This window comes from Anabrus simplex, chromosome 1 (assembly GCF_040414725.1).
Source record: "Anabrus simplex isolate iqAnaSimp1 chromosome 1, ASM4041472v1, whole genome shotgun sequence".
Classification (NCBI taxonomy): domain Eukaryota; kingdom Metazoa; phylum Arthropoda; class Insecta; order Orthoptera; family Tettigoniidae; genus Anabrus; species Anabrus simplex.
Window position 1 is genome coordinate 398,226,500 of NC_090265.1, and position 20,125 is coordinate 398,246,624.

Here is a 20,125-nt window from a genome sequence, read left to right on the forward strand (position 1 = left end):
CAGTTGATGGCTTAAAGCCGTAGTCAAAGTTTGAAATGTAGGTCAAATAACTGCTAAATATATGGTAAAAAGATATAAGTCAAAATATACAGCTTAGTATAAAAAATATGAAGGAAAAACATTCCAATTGCTTGACAAAAGTTACTTGACGTTGGCATGCGTATGTCCGTGATATTTATTGGTCAACATTTCGTAGGTTATTTTAGATTTATTCGGCAAGATTGCGTTGACAAGAAGTTCACCAGATGTTTATAGTTGGCCTAATTTGTAAAAAGAAAGTTGCAGAGATGATGATGGGTGGAAATTCTCAACGTTGGTATGGTTTTTTTTTGACGTGAAGGTTGGAGAGCTGTTGTGTTCTTCTTCGATGACAATATATTTTATAAAACGTCGATTGTAAATAATTTATACTATTGAAGAGTATTATGGAAGTTTGATGAAGCTGTTGAATTATTGTTGTTACAGAATGGTTCTATGGGGAGCTTGTTAAATGGGCCTACAACGCCATAGAACCATTCTGTAACAACAATAATTCAACAGCTTCATCAAACTTCCATAATACTCTTCAATAGTATAAATTATTTACAATCAACGTTTTATAAAATATATTGTCATCGAAGAAGAACACAACAGCTCTCCAACCTTCACGTCAAAAAAAACCATACCAACGTTGAGAATTTCCACCCATCATCATCTCTGCAACTTTCTTTTTACAAATTAGGCCAACTATAAACATCTGGTGAACTTCTTGTCAACGCAATCTTGCCGAATAAATCTAAAATAACCTACGAAATGTTGACCAATAAATATCACGGACATACGCATGCCAACGTCAAGTAACTTTTGTCAAGCAATTGGAATGTTTTTCCTTCATATTTTTTATACTAAGCTGTATATTTTGACTTATATCTTTTTACCATATATTTAGCAGTTATTTGACCTACATTTCAAACTTTGACTACGGCTTTAAGCCATCAACTGTCTTTTATAGTCACATGACGCCTTCATTTTTAAATGTACCTCTTATGAATCTACCAGTTTTTATGTATCAATTGTTTGTATTATATATTCTCATTGAACTGATTTCATATGCCTTCCACTATGTATTAGACATCTATTAATGACTACGGCTTTAAGCCGTACAATCTTACGACGTCCTAATTAACAAAGAACTACATATGTGTTTATCATTTTATTAGATCTATAGTTATTTCATTGAACATTTTATATGTACTACCTTTGAATCCACTAGTTTTTAGTATCATTTGAATGTAATGTATATTCTCATAGAACTGATATTTTATGCCTTCCACTATCTATTAGACATCTATTAATGACTACGGCTTCAAGCCACCTTCTCTTACTATAGTAGAATCAAACAAGTCCTATTCAACAAAGAACTACATATGTTTTTATTAATATATTTGATTTTTAGTTACTTCATGAACATGTTTATAACTAACGTAAATCTTACCTCTCTTATAATCATCAAACACATTTTTGAATATCTTTAACCAGATGCCTGGTAAAATAATAAGGTTTTTGATAATGACTGAAGATGCCTCACAGTGAGAGGCGAAACATGTCTCATCTGAATAATGTTTTAAAGTAAATGCCAACTTCTTGTAATGTATTGAATAGGTGGAAATAAACAAAAGATATTATCCTATATACAGTTTATAAAACTTTCAATACGGACGAAAAATGATTTTCATCACTTGTAATAAACATACCACTTAGTCGAGCAGCTCTTCTTCTTTCTCTCAATTCTTCCCAACCCAAACATTGCAACATTTTTGTAACGCTACTCTTTTGTCGGAAATCACCCAGAACAAATCGAGCTGCTTTTCTTTGGATTTTTTCCAGTTCTTGAATCAGGTAATCCTGGTGAGGGTCCCATACACTGGAACCATACTCTAGTTGGGGTCTTACCAGAGACTTATATGCACTCTCCTTTACATCCTTACTACAACCCCTAAACACCCTCATAACCATGTGCAGAGATCGGTACCCCTTATTTACAATCCCATTTATGTGATTACCCCAATGAAGATCTTTCCTTATATTAACACCTAGATACTTACAATGATCCCCAAAAGGAACTTTCACCCCATCAACGCAGTAATTAAAACTGAGAGGACTTTTCCTATTTGTAAAACTCACAACCTGTCTTTTAGCCCTGTTTATCAACATACCATTGCCTGCTGTCCATCTCACAATATTTTCGAGGTCACGTCCGCCTCGCTGGCTGAACGGTCAGCGTACTGGCCTTTGGTTCAGAGGGTCCTGGGTTCGATTCCCGGCCGGGTCGGGAATTTTAACCTTAATTGGTTAATTCCAATGGCACGGGGGCTGGGTGTATGTGTTGTCTTCATCATCATTTCATCCTCATCACGACACGCAGGTCGCCTAAAGGCGTCAAATCAAAAGACCTGCACCTGGCGAGCCGAACATGTCCTCGGACACTCCCGGCACTAAAAGCCATACGCCATTTCATTTCATTTCATTTCGAGGTCACGTTGCAGTTGCTCACAATCTTGTAACTTATTTATCACTCTATAGAGAATAACATCATCCGCAAAAAGCCTTACCTCCGATTCCACTCCTTTACTCATATCATTTATATATATAAGAAAACATAAAAGTCCGATAACACTGCCCTGAGGAACTCCCCTCTCAACTATTACAGGGTCAGACAAAGCTTCACCTACTCTAACTCTCTGAGATCTATTTTCTAGAAATATAGCAACCCATTCAGTCACTATTTTGTCTAGTCCAATTGCACTCATTTTTGCCAGTAGTCTCCCATGATCCACCCTATCAAATGCTTTAGACATGTCAATCGCGATACAGTCCATTTGACCTCCAGGCTCCTCAATTTCATTTATTCCGTCCGACCTCCCTTGGTCAACTCTTGTTCTTTTTTGACCCGACGGTATTAGCTTTGCAAGACCTAGGGAGTCTTTAATTTTCACACCCCTTAGTAGCTCTTGTCTTTCTGTGGCCAATACCTTTATTTTTTGAAGTGTTGGACCCCTTCCATTTTTCTCTTTGATTAGTGTTAACAGAGGATGGTTGCCTAGTTTGTACTAACTCTTAAAACAATAATCACCACCACCACCACCACCACCTAGAGGAAAGGGTTCACAGCAGAGTGTTACCTGGGAATTAGGTTGACGGATGTTGAGGATAGTAGAAGGGAAGGAGGAGTGTAAGGAGAAGGTGGTAGATTTTGATGTTGATTCAACGCCCGTATGAGCAGTCGGAACAGCCAAGTGAAATAACACTGGAAACATAAACTCACTTGTGGTAGATGCAAAGAGACATCTCAGATGGTGCTCAGTTCAAAGATGGACGGCGCCCATTAAGTGTTGTCATGGCATAGAAATATATTTTTGGATCCAGGAGAATGAAGTTATCAAGGCAGATAAATTGAAGAACAATATAATTAGACTGATGTTGAGTGAAATTTTTAGCTATCCTAATGTAACTATGATGATGAAAAATGTTTGCTATGTTATCAAGTTGATCAAATTACATCCAGATATCGTCCAAGCAAATCAGGTGTTATAACAAAATTTCCTAAATTACTAATACAGTAAGTGATTATTCTGTCATTCCTCAAAAATAACAAATTAATTTTTAAATTTACTGGAAATACTCTTTCCTACTGTATCACAGCAATGTAAAGCAAATTGTAAATATATATCATGGCATCAAAAAATTTCTGAAGAATTTACGAGATAATTGCACAAAACAATAACATGTAACTTGAAAAAATTATATTCTGAGGAAATAATATTTGATGGCAAGAATAATTGGCAGACATATGATTCATATGAATTTTAGTGAAAAATGTTATGGTAAGTATAGGAACTAAGGCAGAAACAGGTTCCAGGAAGAACATTCCCGGAATTATCAAGTAACAACGGGAGTGTATGGGTCCATGTAAAGATTTACAAAAGGCAGAAGTATTAGTCAGCAGTATGTAAAGATTTTTGGATAGAAGAATAATGTCCAGGTAGAGGAGGTGGTTAATACTAGTGAAGTACTGAAATTTACCTATTATAACAAAGATATTTACAAGAGGATACAAATGTTTAAAACTAGAAAAGTAGCTGGGATTGATAAGATTTCTAGGGACATACTAAAGACAATTGGTTGAGATATTGTGCCAAATCTGAAATATTTTTTTTATTACTATTTGCATGAAGGAGCTATACCAAATGAAGTGGAAGTTGCTATAATAGCCCCAGTGTACGAAGGAAAGGGTGGTAAATGTGAAGTGGATAATTATGAGGCCAGTCATCTCGACATGTGTTGCATGTATGTTCTGGGAAGGCATTCTTTCTGATTATATTTGCAAAATTATTAACTGGTTCGATAGAAGGCAGTTTGGGTTTAGGAAATGTTATTCCAGTGAGACTCAACTTGTGAGATTCCAGCAAGATATGCAGTAGTAGATATTTTAGATTCAGAAGGTCAAATGGACTGTATCATAACTGACCTAATCAAGGTTTTTGTAGATCATCGAAGACTATTGACAAAAATGAGGGCTATTGGACTAGATGAACGAGTGAACTGAATGAGTGGCAAATTTCCATAAAATAGAACTTGGAGAATTATATTAGCTGAAGTACAGTGAAATCTCGATAGCACATTCCTCATTAAGATGCTTTTTTTCGCTAAGCACTTTGTAAAGCTCAAATATATTTCTGGAAAGAGTAAAAATCGAATTAGCTTCCCACTTCAAGTACCTCGGAAGCACAATCTTGAAAGACAACACTGTTAGGCAGGAAATACTCAGCATGACACAGAAAGCATCAAACTTCTACAGTCAAGTCAGAAATCTTCTCTGGGACTGCAAAATACCACAAAAAGTAAAAACACAATCATATACCACACTTACTTTGTATCAATCCTCAGGTACGGTTTAGAGACATGAACCCTACTAAACAAAGACTTCAGTAGAATCCAAGCAACTGAAATGAGACTCATTAGAACCATGAAACAAACTACTAGAAAGGACAAGATCAGAAATTAAGTGAATAGGAAAGTTGCTGGTATCAAGGTTCCTATTACCAGTGTCATAAAGAAACATAGACTTCAATGGTATGGGCACATAATGAGAATGAACAGGGAAAGACCTGCCAGAAAATATTTTGACCTTAATCTCATAGGAAGAAGACCACAGCGAAGACCAAGAAAATGCTGGATAGAGACTGTAAGATCAGATGTGGAGGAGAGAGGACACAAATGGGAGGATGTACTGGAACAGAAGATGTTTGAAGACAGAAGGAGATGGTAGGCAATTGTACACCACACACAGGAAACTGGAGTTGGCAAATGATGTTGATGGTGCTGTAAAATCGAAGTCCTGTTTCACGTCAATAAATTTATATAAAAATACATTGCTTATCACACCACATTTTCTTTATTACCCCGTAGTACAATCACATTTTTTTTAGCCTTGAAAATGTACTTAATCCCTTGTGAAAAGAACGTGATTTCCAACACAGATAACAGCCTTCACCACAAGAGGCAGGTTGGGAAAAGATGCGAAAAAATGGGAAATGGCCTTGAATTCCTGAACTAAGCAGGGGTAAATTAAACCTTCGAGGAGCAAACCGTTAGTCTCAGAAAAGTTCAGTTTTGCTTGCCAGTTTGCAGTGATATTGCTGAGTAACTCAATAAGACTGTGTTTGCTTGTATTTCTCGTTCCATACAGAAGTTAGAAATTAATTCTCTGTTTCATGATTCAGTAAAGGGTAACAACTATTTGTCGTGTGTTAGCCTACCTATGGAATAGGAACATAATCGTGTGAAGTTGACCAGCGCGGTCCTTATTGGTCTTGTAGTAGCCCAGTTATGAATACTGAAAAATTCGAGAAATTGCTTACTATAACTAAGGCGAAATTAAAATCCAGGAAGTGGACAGGCTTCTTCCTCTTTCAGCGGTGGCGTGTATGTCAAAACTCGCACCTTCAATCAAAGCAAGTTGAAGAGTTGGCACATTCAAGATGGTGATCGAAGTCATTCTCTCGCACATGGCTGAGTTAACCTCCAAATAATTCATGGTTTGAAGAGTGTAACCAGAAAACAATGTTTAATAACCCACTAGTCCGAAATATAAGGCTTCAGCTAACATTTGTTTTAGAAAGAGTGTGATATGCAATAATACGTCGACACTTTTAAGGCAGAAACACACTGCTGTCACATCACGTGAGTTCGCACGTATCGTGATGCAATCGAACCTGTCCAGAAAGATGTGCTATGCCTTTTCCACACTGTATGAAATGTAGAGTGATCACACGGCACTCATGTCACGGCTGTTCACGTCGGCTGACTTCGTTGTGACGTAGAATCTGGTGACAGCGCTCTTCTCGCAGAGCACATTTTTCTGCTCTAGCACATATCTAGCAACGTGAGGTGTGAATAGAAGCAGTTTCTTTTAGTGATATGGAAGAAATTGGTGCGGCTGCATGAGAATCTGTATGATACAGGTTCGATTAACTATAGAAACTGGCAAATGCGGCATGAGGCTTGGGACGAAATAGGAAAGGAATTAAAGATCACAGGTACTATAGCCATTCAGTTGTTGAAAACAGGCCACATTTGTACTTGTGGTGATGATGATGACGACGATGATGATGATGATGATTATGATGATGATTATGATGATAATGATAAATTTAAATATTACACAAATTAAAACTACAAATTATCCTGTTGAATTAGAGATCGGTGAATAAATGTTTATTCTTTAATCCATTCACTACTGCACAGTTATTTTCTTCTTTGTTCAATTTATTCTTCCACGATGAACAATTGAGAATTGTGATGGCACAGAACCTTCAGGCAAGTTGAAGTAATTTTTTTTTTTTTTTTTGGCCTTACGTCGCACCGACACAGATACGTCTTATGGCGACGGTGGGATGGGAAAGGCCTAGGAAGTGGAAGGAAGCGGCCGTGGCCTTAATTAAGGTACAGCCCCGGCATTTGCCTGGTGTGAAAATGGGAAACCACGGAAAACCATCTTCATGGTTGCCGACAGTGGGGCTCGAACCCACGATCTCCCGATTACTGGATACTGGCCGCACTTAAGCGACTGCAGCTATCGAGCTCAGTGAAGTAATTTTTTATTTTTATTTTTAATGTTCTCATATCTGAAAAGCCTCCTGTGTAGGATTCTTCTGAATCAGTTGCAAATGCAGGGCGCAATTCGGCCAACAATTTCTTCCTTGATGAGTAAGTAGTTGAATTCATCTTTGTTCAACCTGAAGTACATCTGAAATCTTTCTGGATGCCCATTTAGCTCCCTTAGTAAATTGTGGTATTGACCCTTTTCTTCCCTCCGCAAATTAGTTTCATGTACCCATCGTACTCATGGCAACAGAAATAGCACAGACAACTGGATGTACTATTGGATGAAGTATACTGTGATCTGTGAACGAGAGGACAGTATGTTTCCGTCTTCACGCCTCATGTAGTGACATCATTAACCTCCTCTCCATGCCGACTCGGCTCGGCACGAGTTCACGTGAAGTGACAGTAGTGTGTTTCAGTCTTTATGGACCCCCATGAAAATTTGTTCATATTTGTTGTCTGGTCTTGTACACTCCTTTTAATACACTGCTATTATTTAATAAGTCCTAGTGGAAAAGGTTGTTGTATTTGCTCTCTCGCCTAAATTTTCACTGCACCCATACATACACAATGTAAAATGCATGCATGTCGCAAAAAACATATCAGTGTTTACATATCCCTGTTGAATAGTTTTTATTCATATATTCAATAGTACGTTTTCTCGCTTATAGCATTCTCTTTCTTTGTCCCCTGCAGAAACGTCTTAATGAGATTTTATTGTATCATGTTATCCTGTAATGATTAAGAAGGGGTTCGGCATGGCAAATGTTATTGGACCTTTACGTTTTCTTATGGAGGTTTGTTGCCTAGTTGTACATCCTCTTTAAAACGGTATTCACTACCACATTTATATATGAGCAGAGAACTGGAATCTCAGTTAAGGATTTTTGCAGATTGTTATACCGTATAAAGTAATAAATAAGTTACAGGATTAATAGTAACTGCAGAAAAACCTCAACAATGTTGAGAGATTGACATTGGATGGTAAATGTTGTGATAAGTCAGGTTGCAAGTTTCACCAACAGGAAAAGTCCTCTCAATTTTAATTACATTGTTGATGGAGGGGAAGTAGCTTGTGGGGATCACTGTAAGTATCTAGAATTCTATATAAGGAGAGATTCACCAAGTGTTGGGTGGTGGGAAATAACCTGACTCCCTAAGGGAGCCAATGGCTTCAGATGGATGAGCTCCTTTAAGAGAGCGATGGACCCTCTCCAGAGGAAATGCCACTGAAATCTGTCAGGTGGTGTTTATACTCCAGGTTAGGGGCAGCTGCCAAAGAAGTCTGTTCCTCATGTTAGGGGTGGACTGATTACAACTTTTGGGACCAACAGCCTCAGTTGCAAGACTGAACAACCACGAGCCGTCCCAACAAACTTACTTTTCAGCTCATGGAATGGATCACACAATCGAATCTAGATTACCTCATCAGCCAAGATCGAGTGGAAAACACCAGAAGGCAGTAGCGGCGATTGCGAATTAGAAGTGGTGGTGGTGGGGGACAAAAATGTAGAGAAAACAAAAAGTGTCCTGGTTTGGGGATACACGGGATGGGGGTGGTGGTGGGTGGCGGGATATACTCTATAGGTTAAAACTGGAAAAAAAGAAAGCTAAAAAATTGTGAGCTTTTTATGCTCTCATATCAAATTTTGACAGAGAGGTAAAGGTTGACAGTTTACTAACTTAAGTGTGGTAATAATAGTTTTTTTGAGATTTTGATTCAATACTACATAATAAAACTTTCACCAAGGGAACAATATATGTATTACAATTAAATAGAAGTATGGCATGATTATACTATTAAAAATGTTTTACTATTTGACTACACACTAAGAAACTAACAGACACCAGACTGACGAATGCGCATGGCAAGCGGATGAATCATACCTCAGGGGACTTTGGCAAAAAATAAAAAAAAACCCCTGCAACCCTTCCTCACAGCACATGCAAAGTCTCCACTACTTGCTGTGGCGCTTTACAAATCGGTTAGTCGCGACGAACGATATTTTGTGTGTATTTCCGCTAATAATTTTTTCAATAATTAAAGAAAATAATGGTTGCCCTCCGCCCCTCCCCCTAATCGCCGCTACTGCCAGAAGGCACCATGCAGAAGGTAGAAAAGTTTAAGTACCTTGGAGAATATGTAACAGGATGGAATAGAAGCAGCGAGGGTGAAAATGATGAGGACTACCTACCTTGCGACTGGAGAAGTGCACAATAAAAGAAACGTAACAGACGCAAAGCTCAGGTACTAAAAGGCAACAGTGAGGATGCGGTACTGTACACGGCTGAGACGATGACACTAAGGTGGTATGGGGCAGAGCAACTGGAGAAAGAAGAGAGAAAAGTCCTGCGGAAGATACAGAGTCCAAGAAGAGGAGGTGAAAGATGGGAATGAAGATCAAGGGATGAACAGTATCGAAACACAAGGATGATCTCAAAAGAAATAAGACTCAAACGACTGGTGGTAATGTGATCGGGATGAACATGGAGAGAATGAATAGAAGAGTATGGGAGACAACGGGTAGGATGAGAGGAAAGACAGGAACTAAGTGGCTTGTTGAACTCCAGAAGGACTGGACTGAGACGAGGATCAAGATGGAAGGGACAGAGAATTAGAGAAATGAATATACAGCAACCAGTATGCCTGAACTCATGACAGAGAAAGGTAGAGAAACAGGATAGAGAAGCACCAATGTGGGAGACAAAAGAAGAGGATACTGAAAATATCAGCTGAAGAACGAGAGAGGAGGAGAAAGAGGATGAAGAGGTTCTGAGAGGAGAAGAAACCCCAAACCATGACAAAGCTGCCTGTGGTCCTACAGAGACTGTAATGGAAGAAGAAGATGAAAGTGATGATGATGATGATGATCCTCATTGGGGTAATCCAGATTAACAGGAAGGTTAAAGATCTCTTCATATGGTTATGAGGGTAGTCAGGGGTTGTAGTAAGGATGTAGGGTTGTGTTTAAGTCACTGGTAAGACTCCCAATTAGAATATGGTTCTGGTGTGTGGTGCTCTCACCAGGATTATAACTGAAAAACATCCAAGGAAAAGCAGCACAATTTGCTCTGGGTGTTTTCTAGCAAAAGAGTACCATAGTGTAACAAATATGTTTCAAACTTTGGGCTGAGAAGACTTGACAGTAAGGAGACAAACAGCTCGTCTACGTGATATGTTGCAAGCAGTTAGTGGAGAGATGGAGTGGAATGACATTAGTAGACAAATAAGCTTGAATAAAGTTTTTAAAAGTAAGAAAGATCATAATGTGAAGATAAAGAGAGTTCAAGATGACAAATTGGTGAAAATATTAATTTATAGGAAGAGGAATTAGGGATTGGAATAATTTACTAAGGGAGATGTTTGAGAAATATCCAATATTGTACAAGTAGCTTCTTTTTTTTAAAAAAAAAATCTTATAATTCCTAGTTTCAGCTGGCTAAAATCAAATAAAAATGTAATGTTTTTTCCACAAAGTTGGGGGGGGGGGGGTGACTGCCCCCTTCGCCCCCGCCCCCACTAGGTAAACAACTGGTAGGGAATCTGCCAACTCAGCGACAGCCCAAAATGGAGATCAGTGGCGATTGTCTCATTACTGACTGATTTCGAATGTGGAAACATGGCCCAACAGTGAATGAGATCTCGAAAGGACTGGATGTTCCTCCAAATGCATTCATAATACAAGAGAGAAATCTAAACGAAGCCAATATCTATGAAATAAAGAAGGTCTCAAAAACTTCTGAGTGTTCACTGACGAATTGCCAACTGCTCCACTCTGGAGGGATGCATTGTTTTCAGTCAAGATGATACTAAACTATCAACATAGGCTATTTAATGAAGATGACATGAGGATAGCTCAATGATCACATTGCTAAGAAGAAAACATAATTATGTATCTAAAGGAAACTTTGCTTGGTCGTCTTGCCTAGCATTTGTCTCATTACATGGGGTCTGCTGTTCTGCTATGTCTCTTTGATAGGGGTCTGTCATGGATCTCTCTTCACAGCACACATTTCAGCCATGATGTTATCCAACTATCTCATCATTATCATCATCATTATTAAATTGCAAAATGGTTTTGACAGTGAACTTATCTTTATATTCTTGATGGATTTTAAACTCTTCAGAATAATATTATTAATATTGATTATTTTTAGGTGAGCAGCAAGACAGTCATGGTCAGCCTTTTGTTAAAAATCCAAACTGCATTCTTACACATTGAATAGTTTATATTTTTTATTAATGGACAGTACTGGTTAATTTTTTAATAACAAAGTTTATATTTAATTATATTTAAATATCATTAGATGTTACAGTTTAATGTTATGTTCTCTTTAATTTTTAATACATTAATTGTTTTGCAGACTTGCTCAAAATGTCAGATGCGGCGTAAATGCACGAAGAGTTTTACCATTCAGAAGTTTCCCAAGATACTTGTACTTCGTATCCTTTCTTAATTCATGCCTCTCTTTATTTGATGTATAGTTTGTTTTTGCATGAATAATGTGATACTTGGTAACTTGTTCAGTACCATGTATGTTTTATTGTTACTAGGTATGTGATACAGCAAACTCAGCTTGTGCAATGTGGACAGGAATGGTGTTCAGTTCCTGGGACCATTATATTAGTTGTTACATGAGACTTAAAAATTGTCAATTGACTGTTCTGACTGTCAATTTTTGTATTGCTTTTCCTATCTTTAAATATTAGTATATTGAACAATATTGTGGTTATACTGGTATGTGTGATATAAATTCCAGGAGTGAGCATGACCTTGTTTATTTCTACATTTCCTGGGATTGTCTTGTGGACTTCTGTTATTCATGAGTTGTTCTATTACTCTAACTCTGTCTTGTTGATTGAGCACACATGATTCACACTCCATATGGATACATGATACTTTTAAAAACATTAATTCATTAATTTTTCAAAATCTTTGTATAGTCTTTGCTTATTTTATTTTGTAAACAATTTTCTTCTTCATTCCAATGAGGCCTGCTAAGGACCACGTGCCAATTCAGTTCTTCATACTTTGTTTATTTCTCTTCTGTTCCTTCCAATATTCTTTCATCCTTTCACTATGCTATTTCTTTCTGTCCTTGGACCACTTCACACCATGTTGTTCAATCTTCCTGGAATCCTTCCATGCTTACTACCCTCTTTCTAAAAATGTTTCTGCCCATAGTTTCTTCTTGTCTTATATTATTTCTTTCTAAATCTTTCTTTACTTCTTGAATCCAGCTAGTTGTTGCCTTTTTGTCCCAAAGGTATTTCAAAATCCTTTTTGTTAATCTGACATCATCTATTCTGTAAATATGTCCAAAAAATTGCAATCTCCTTTTTCTTATGGTTTCTATTATGTTTTCTATTTTCCTGTATATTTCATCATTAGATCTTAATTTCCATACTTCTGTTGTTTTCACAGGGCCTAAGATTTTTCTCATGATTCTCCTTTCTAGTACCTCAAGTTTATCTATAGTTTAGTACTGTACCATTACGTTACAATTGACGTCAGTTGACATGAAGATAGATCGGAAGAAAGATGGCACAGATCAGCTTCAAGCGTTGAGAATGCACGGAATAACCTTTTATGACAAGTTGATCGCAATTAGGAGGCATTGCCTGGCGAGAAGGAAAGGAAACTCTACGAGAAATGAACCATTGTACGTAAAAAAAAATATTGAAAAACGTTCTATTATTATCTACTTTGGCGAAAAGATTATACCAGAAACGAACTATAAATTGTGATTACCTAACCAGAAGAACAGCTATTATAATCAATACAACCATACTAGAATCCGTACGAGGGAAGAATCCAATAACAAACTACTGAAAACTACGTAAAAACTGCAGGGAAGCACGTATAATACATTTCAAGTACTGTGCTGAAGAAGAGGTGTCGGAATACGGCATTCGTAAATAAGGCCTATCCTAACTTATTAAGTGGCCAGATTTCCTCAAATAATACGAATAACCCATCTATAAGATTCAAAGAACATTATTTAGGCAATATAGAAAACCAAGAAAGAACCAGTTTATAAAGATATAATAAACCTAAGCTACCCAATGACCAGATCGACTAACTAGGCCAATATCGTTCATATTTACGAAGAATTGGAATAAATAGTAGCAGCTTGCGGTGTTATGAATAGATATTGAGGTAAAAGAAGTGTTTTACTGCGACGTAGTAGTCATTATGGAGAAGTTGAGTAAAGATATTGATTGTATGCGGAGGAAGCGCAGTAATTAGAAGCGTGAATAATAATATGTTGTTGGTGTTTTGAAATGTTGAATAGTTATTGTGTAAAAAACGATTGAATGAAAGAGGCGCGAATTTATGCTTAGCTACGGTTATGTTGTGATTGAAAATGAGGCAAGCAGTGGAATTAAGGCCTAGATACGTGAATATTAAGTATAGCAGTGAGGTTAGATGGTCGATTGGTCGAACTTAAATGAAATATGGAGACAGGTTGATCGTAATTTACATGTGTTTGAAGTGCATATGGGAAAGAGATATAGTCGCCTAGTAATATATTTGTCTCACATAGTGAATATACAGTATTGGAGCACGCTTTAACCTGAAAATGGTACAATTAGTAGGCAGTAGAAGGAGTCATTTTAATTGAAAATGCACATAATATTTAATTGATCTGTACGATTTTGGCAGGTTATGACGATTGATGAACATGGATATGGCACTCGTAAATGAAGATATTTTATTTTATTTTGGCACATATTTTAAAATATAAGGATGTTGGAATTGATATTAAGACGGTTAGGATTATATATATATTTTTTATTTTTTTTTTGTTACTCAAGATGGCATTTTGAAGCCATAGTTGGAAAGGAGTTACTTATCTCATGCCACAGACAAGTCAATACGTATTTCCAAACCAATCCCAAAGAAGACTCCAAATAGACCTAAAGGAAAGAAATAATAATTAATGCCCAAACGAATTAATGAAACCTACCCAATTTTAATTGTATTAATTCAAGAATTTGATTTGTCAAGAATGATAATGTGTTATATTTGAGTTTATTTTCCTCTATTACCAGAGATTGATATTATTTTATTATTTATAGTATTGGCATGCTAATAAATTAGTTTTAAGATTATTTAAGCGTTTATTTTCCAAGGTAGAGATAGGAAGATTAGTTATAAGATAATATATAGACTGGTATTTCGGAGTCATGGTATATTTAGAGGCTCATATTGATTTTACGATAGGATTTCGGAGAAAATGAGTAACTTATTGAACAAATACACCCTCTTCAACAGAACTTGCGAAGGTAGATAGTATTATTGAATATATATAGATGTTTTTACCCTGAGATACTGACTAAACATTGACATGCAACCACCGCGCTTGAACTGTATATCCGTCCCCGATTTCGTATAGTTAATTAGTAGCATTTAAGAGGAAATATAGCGCGGGCAACAACATATTAAATTAGTACTACAACATGAGGCAAATTGAGAGGAAGTGCAGCGTGATGGTTATACCTATATTTTTATTGGTCCAACGTGGAACTTGATAAGAATTAGGACTACGATGCCACTAAAGGTTGCAGTACCAGGCATTTACTTGCATATAGGCATTCCAGTTTCCCCACTGTAGTGTAGTGCCTTATTTTAAGACTTTTGAATAGACACTTTTTGTTATAAAATTCTTTGTGATACCATATGCTCTTTCCACCTTGTGTACTCTTTCTTCTACTGCAGATTTGTCTAAACCATTTTCTTGAATTTCGTTACTGTTTTCACTGGACCAGTATCTGTTGGAGAAAATTTTGGAGCATTCTTGATGTTTGTCATCAATTTTGTTTTTTCTATGAAGATTCTCAAACTTGTCTTATTGGCTATTTCTTCCAAGAGATTGATTTGTGTTGTTGCACTTGTTAGGTTTTCTCACAATATAGCACAATCGTCTGCAAATGCTAAGCAATTTATTTCAGTGCTTTTTTTTTTTCCAAAGTTACTGGCAAAATGTTGTGTTCTTTAAGCTTTACATTCCAAGTTCTTACAATTTTCTCTAGAACACAGTTGAATAGAAGGGGAGACAGACCGTCACCTTGCCTACCCCTGTATTTATCTTAATAGGTTTTGATATCTCGCCCATAAATTTCACCTTAGAAATTGTGTCGTAAGTGTTTCATTTATTAGGTTTGCCAATTTAGTTTTCACTCCAAGTTCACGAATTGTTTTGTCTATGGTTTCTCTATCAACCGAGTCATAGGACTTTTTAAAATCAACAGAAATCACAACAATGTCCTTTGAATTCAATATCCTATGGCAAATTATGGATTTTAAGTTGAATATTTGTTCTGAACAAGATCTACCTTTTTGAAATCCAGCTTGACACTCACCCAGTTGTTTATCAAGTGATGTTTCTACAATTTTGCTATTTCTATTCATAATTTTCAGTAATAATAATAATTGTTGTTAGACATCGGTTATAGTGTGCAGACCATTTGATTTTAAAGTAATAAACTTCATGGTTGGGTTCTGTATTGAGTTAAGACTTAAACTTAAAAATGAGTACAGTATTTTTATTGTTCCACCTTCTCAATACTTAAAATCATTTAACGTTTATCAAAACATCCTGTTATTATATCCTGTTGGTTATTATTATATTGTAATATTTTGATAAACATTAAATGATTTTAAGTATTGAGAAGGTGGAACAATAAAAATTTTGTACTCATTTTTAAGTTAAGACCATTTGATGCCACTTTTGATGTTCTGTTTTACTCTATCGAATTTCTGCTGGGCACTATATGGCCGAGTTTTAATTAATTGTGGTAAGTAATGTGTCACCAGAGAACTTCCACATGCCAACATCGTATATCACGCACTTCTTCCTGTCCTTCAAAAATCCAATTACCTCTGTAGAGTTTGAACCCGTGATCTTGGAATCCGGAGAACAACTCTGTTTTCAGTGATCCTCAGCAGGAACTGTAATTTTCAGTCGTCATCATTGGCTGGTACTTGTTTCATAGTATACAATGCTTACCATCAACTAGCACTCGGTGATTTTCGTGCTTGTACGTCTGATCACTGAACAAACCAATTCTAGCGCAAAACATGCATCCACACAGATTGCACTCAATGGATGGGAGAGGACAAGGCTTTATCTGATGGAGTATGCGTAACTGTTGTTTAACCTTTTCATGCCTGCATGCTCTTGCTGAAGCAGTTTAACAGCAGTTGAGGTGGTTTGGCACCAAAGCAAACAATCCTTGGCAAGTGTGTCCCAGGTTTGAGTGTTGATGTTTGAGACCTTCATGGTTTGTTTAAGCTGGTCTTTATAACACTTCAAAGGAGCACCATGGGGTCTTGTGCCTGAGGAAAGTTCACCATAAAGGAAATGGCGAGGAAGCCTGGTGTAGCTCATACACCAAGTACACTAAAGCCAATGGCCAATGATAGAGGCTTCTACACTGTTCATGCACACTTTCTCAAGAACTGCAAGATTGGAGACATGGTTCTCCCATTTTAATCTAAGATTTGATGAAATTTCTGCTGATGAAAACATTCAAGTTTCTTCATGCCATGGCAGTACCGGTCCAGGTTACACATCCACAAAGTAACTATAATGATGATGGCTGCTTTATACGCCATGAGTTTGGTATGAACTGTTAGGTCTTTATTCCTAAAGACCCACTTGGATAGCCAACCAAATGCCAGATGAGCAGTACAGAGTCTGTTTTCCACATCCTATTCTGTGGTATATCATTTTGTCAAGATGCTCCTAAGGTATGAGAAATGAGCTGTTCTAGAATGATGGAAAACATATTGAATTCAGCAAGGCTAGAACCCTAGGGCAGATTGAGCAAGGATTTTCGATGTTTGTGCATTGATGATGAGTCCATATGTGTTCTTGAAACTTTTGATTGACTGCTGCAGGTCCTCAGAGATAAGAGCAGGTAATGCAGTATCATCAGCATATACTGCAGTTCAGTAATTTTGGTCAAATGAATTATGCAACATAAACAATGTCTTTATCAAGATGATACCTTAATCGGTGCCAGAGGTGTTGGTACATGATGAATCACAAAGCACAGCAGCTGCATACAGAGCAAAGAGCATTGGGGCAAGCACACACCCTTGCTTCAATCCATGTGTAATAGGAAAAACATCAGATGTGTATCTGGCTGAGAACCTGACCAGATATACCATCATGAAGTGCTCATACTGGGTCAACGAAGCGTTTAGAGCAACCAAAGCATCTCAACACTGCCCACATAGCAGGCTTTGGACAGAGTCAAAAGCGTTATCCTGATCATAAAACCCTAAATAGAGAGGTGTCTGCTGTTCTCTGCATTTTTCGTGGAATTGTCGTGCATAGATGATTATATCAAGTGTGCCTCCTGAGGCATGGAAACCACACTGAGACACGGGAGAGAATCTGTTCAGAGAAAACCTGGAGACAGTTAAGTAGAATCTCTTGCAAGAAGTTTACCAGCTATGGACAGCAGGGATATACCGCGATAGTTGCCACTTACACTGCAATCACCTTTTCTTGAATATGGTGATGACAGCAGCATTCTTTAGATCGCCAGGTACTTGCTGAATTTCCCTGATTAAAAGGATTAGTCTTAAGAGTCTTGTTTTTAAGGATAAGCCTCCTCCTTGAATCAGCTCCATTGGAAAGTTGTCCAGGTGCATTTCTGGATTTAAATTTTTTACGAGCATCACAGAATTCCTGGTATGATGGTGGTTGCAGGGGCTGTTGTGACTCATCTCGTAAGTCCTCAACTGTGGTAGAGTTGTGATTTAAAAGAGTGGAGAAGTGTTGTTTCCAGCGCTTCAAGATATCCTTCCAACAGTAAAGGTGGAAGCATAGTCGGCTGATTTCAGAGTTTCTATTGAAGAATGAATTGGTCCATGTAGTTCTGTAATCGCTGCATAGAAGAGATGCAGGTCTCAGGCAATGGATAACCTTTGAAGTTCTTGAGCTTGCTGTTGCCACGAGTTGTACTTCATTTCTCTGACTTGAGTCTTTTCTGCTTAACACTTTGACTACCAGGAAGTAGCCAGGGCATTTAAACCTCCAGTCCAGCCATTTCTAAAAGTCCTTGCCTGCCAGTCCTGCCTTCTGCACTGTGGAACAAAAATATTTACTGCTCCTATATTATGCTCTGAAATAATATGAAAATTAGAACATACCAGGGGAGGGATTCTAGTATGATTTTAAGAAGTGATATCTGGTTGTCGCATGCTCCAGGATGCAGAGGGACGCCACACTTCCTGCAGTACCACCTTGTGTCATACTTTTTTCTTCTTGAGATAAACGCTACATCTTCTTGTTGGGTAAGGGTCAGTTTTCGGTGGTGAAAACTTGAGCATAATATGTTCATTCACTTTTTCATCTAGATGTGATGGAGGATCTTTAGCTGGTGCTCTTCATGGGGGTGGGGGGGCCTGATGAATGGAATGCGGTGGGGTGGATGCTAGTGATGACGTGTCGGAGAGAGCTGGAGAGGCTGTTCTGACTTGGGTCGGGGCTGAGACTGGAACAGTGACAGGAGGATTATGACCTTCAAGATAGTATCTGGAAACTGTCTGTATGAACTGAAGATAGGTAATTTTTGTCTGGGTATTGTACTTCTGGAAGAGACAAAAAGAATTGAAGGGGGCGCTCTGTAGTAAATGGAAGAAAACCTTCTTCGGACATTTACAAGTTTTTCTCATGAAGGGATATAGAGCAAGGTATTGGTCAGCTGTGTCTGTTCCATGCATGAGCTGATTGTAATCTGCAATGGATACTGGCTTCATTGTTTTTCTGCCAAACTTTGAAGTGACTTCAACCATTTCAGCAGAATGCATGGGTGAACTCATTGTGATTATTTTCTTGCCCATCCAAGAGACAAGAAGAATTTCCCCATCATGTTTGAATGCCATTTCCCCTCTTTTCAATGATTTTTGTTGGTCCTTAAGGTCCTTTGGTACTCCCCTGTTTTGTCTGATTGTACCACAAACGGTAGTATTCTGTTCACGTAAGGTTTTTGCTAGAGCAACACAGTTGTAATAATTATCCATGTAAACAGAATACCCTAGGCCTAAATATGGACTGAAAAGTTCAAGAACAGTACTATTGAAGGCCATTCCACTTGCATCATAAATAAGCAATTTGCAAATATACCCAGTTTTTGATTCACACACCATCCTAACCATAATGCCATACTTAGTTATTTTAGATGGATTGTAAACTCGAAATCGTAACTGGCCTCTTCAAGCAAGCATGCCCTCATCTAAAGCAATCTTTTGGTCGGGACTGTACACCACTGAAAACTGATATGAAAGTTTTTCTAATATTGGCCTGATTTTATAGAGCCTGCCTGCACTGTTTACATAATTACTGTTATCGCTAAAATGTAAAAACATCATGATACTTTTGAATCTGTTCCTGGACATTGTCTTGGAAAATACAGGCGTTGAAGACACGGGATCTTAGGTCCAGTACACTTTTAGATCCAGCTTCTGTATAATTCCGGTAACTAACATCAAACCGATAAACTGTTTCATTTTGATCATTGACACAGGTTTCCAAGTTTGATAGATTGAATATTTAGTGAATGGATGCAGTGCGCTACTGATAACCTGTTGTGCATATAAGTTAGTCTGCTCACAAACATACGCAAAAAAACTATCACTGATAAATATATTTACTAAAGACATTATATCTTCACTGTTTGGAACCTCTACAATTAGACCTACATTTTCTAAAATCTTGGGTAACGGGGGGAGAATAGCTTGGAGAGGTGTCAGATAGAGGAACACTGTCTGGTATTTCAGTATTATCGTGCACTGTTCTTTCGTCCTCATCACTGGAGGCAAGAGCGCAGGCTTGGAATGTGCCAGGAAACAAATTCTTGCTGGGTGATTCTAGGCAGGAGTTACTGTTTTGACATATGTTAACGAAGGTCAGAACGTTCATCTAACTACCATCTATGAAAGAATGAAGGAACTACGAT

General features: G+C 37.5%; 1 protein-coding gene across 3 annotated transcripts in view; it reads left to right on the plus strand.

Moving 5' to 3' along the window:
* Nucleotides 1-20,125, plus strand: part of LOC136856844 (ubiquitin carboxyl-terminal hydrolase 2) — a 434,922-nt gene that overhangs the window by 376,537 nt on the left and 38,260 nt on the right. For all 3 annotated transcript variants that reach the window (XM_067135022.2, XM_067135020.2, XM_067135019.2), the window contains exon 8: nucleotides 11,512-11,590. In XM_067135022.2, coding sequence (XP_066991123.1) covers nucleotides 11,512-11,590 — 79 coding nt within the window. The remainder of the gene's footprint in view (nucleotides 1-11,511; nucleotides 11,591-20,125) is intronic.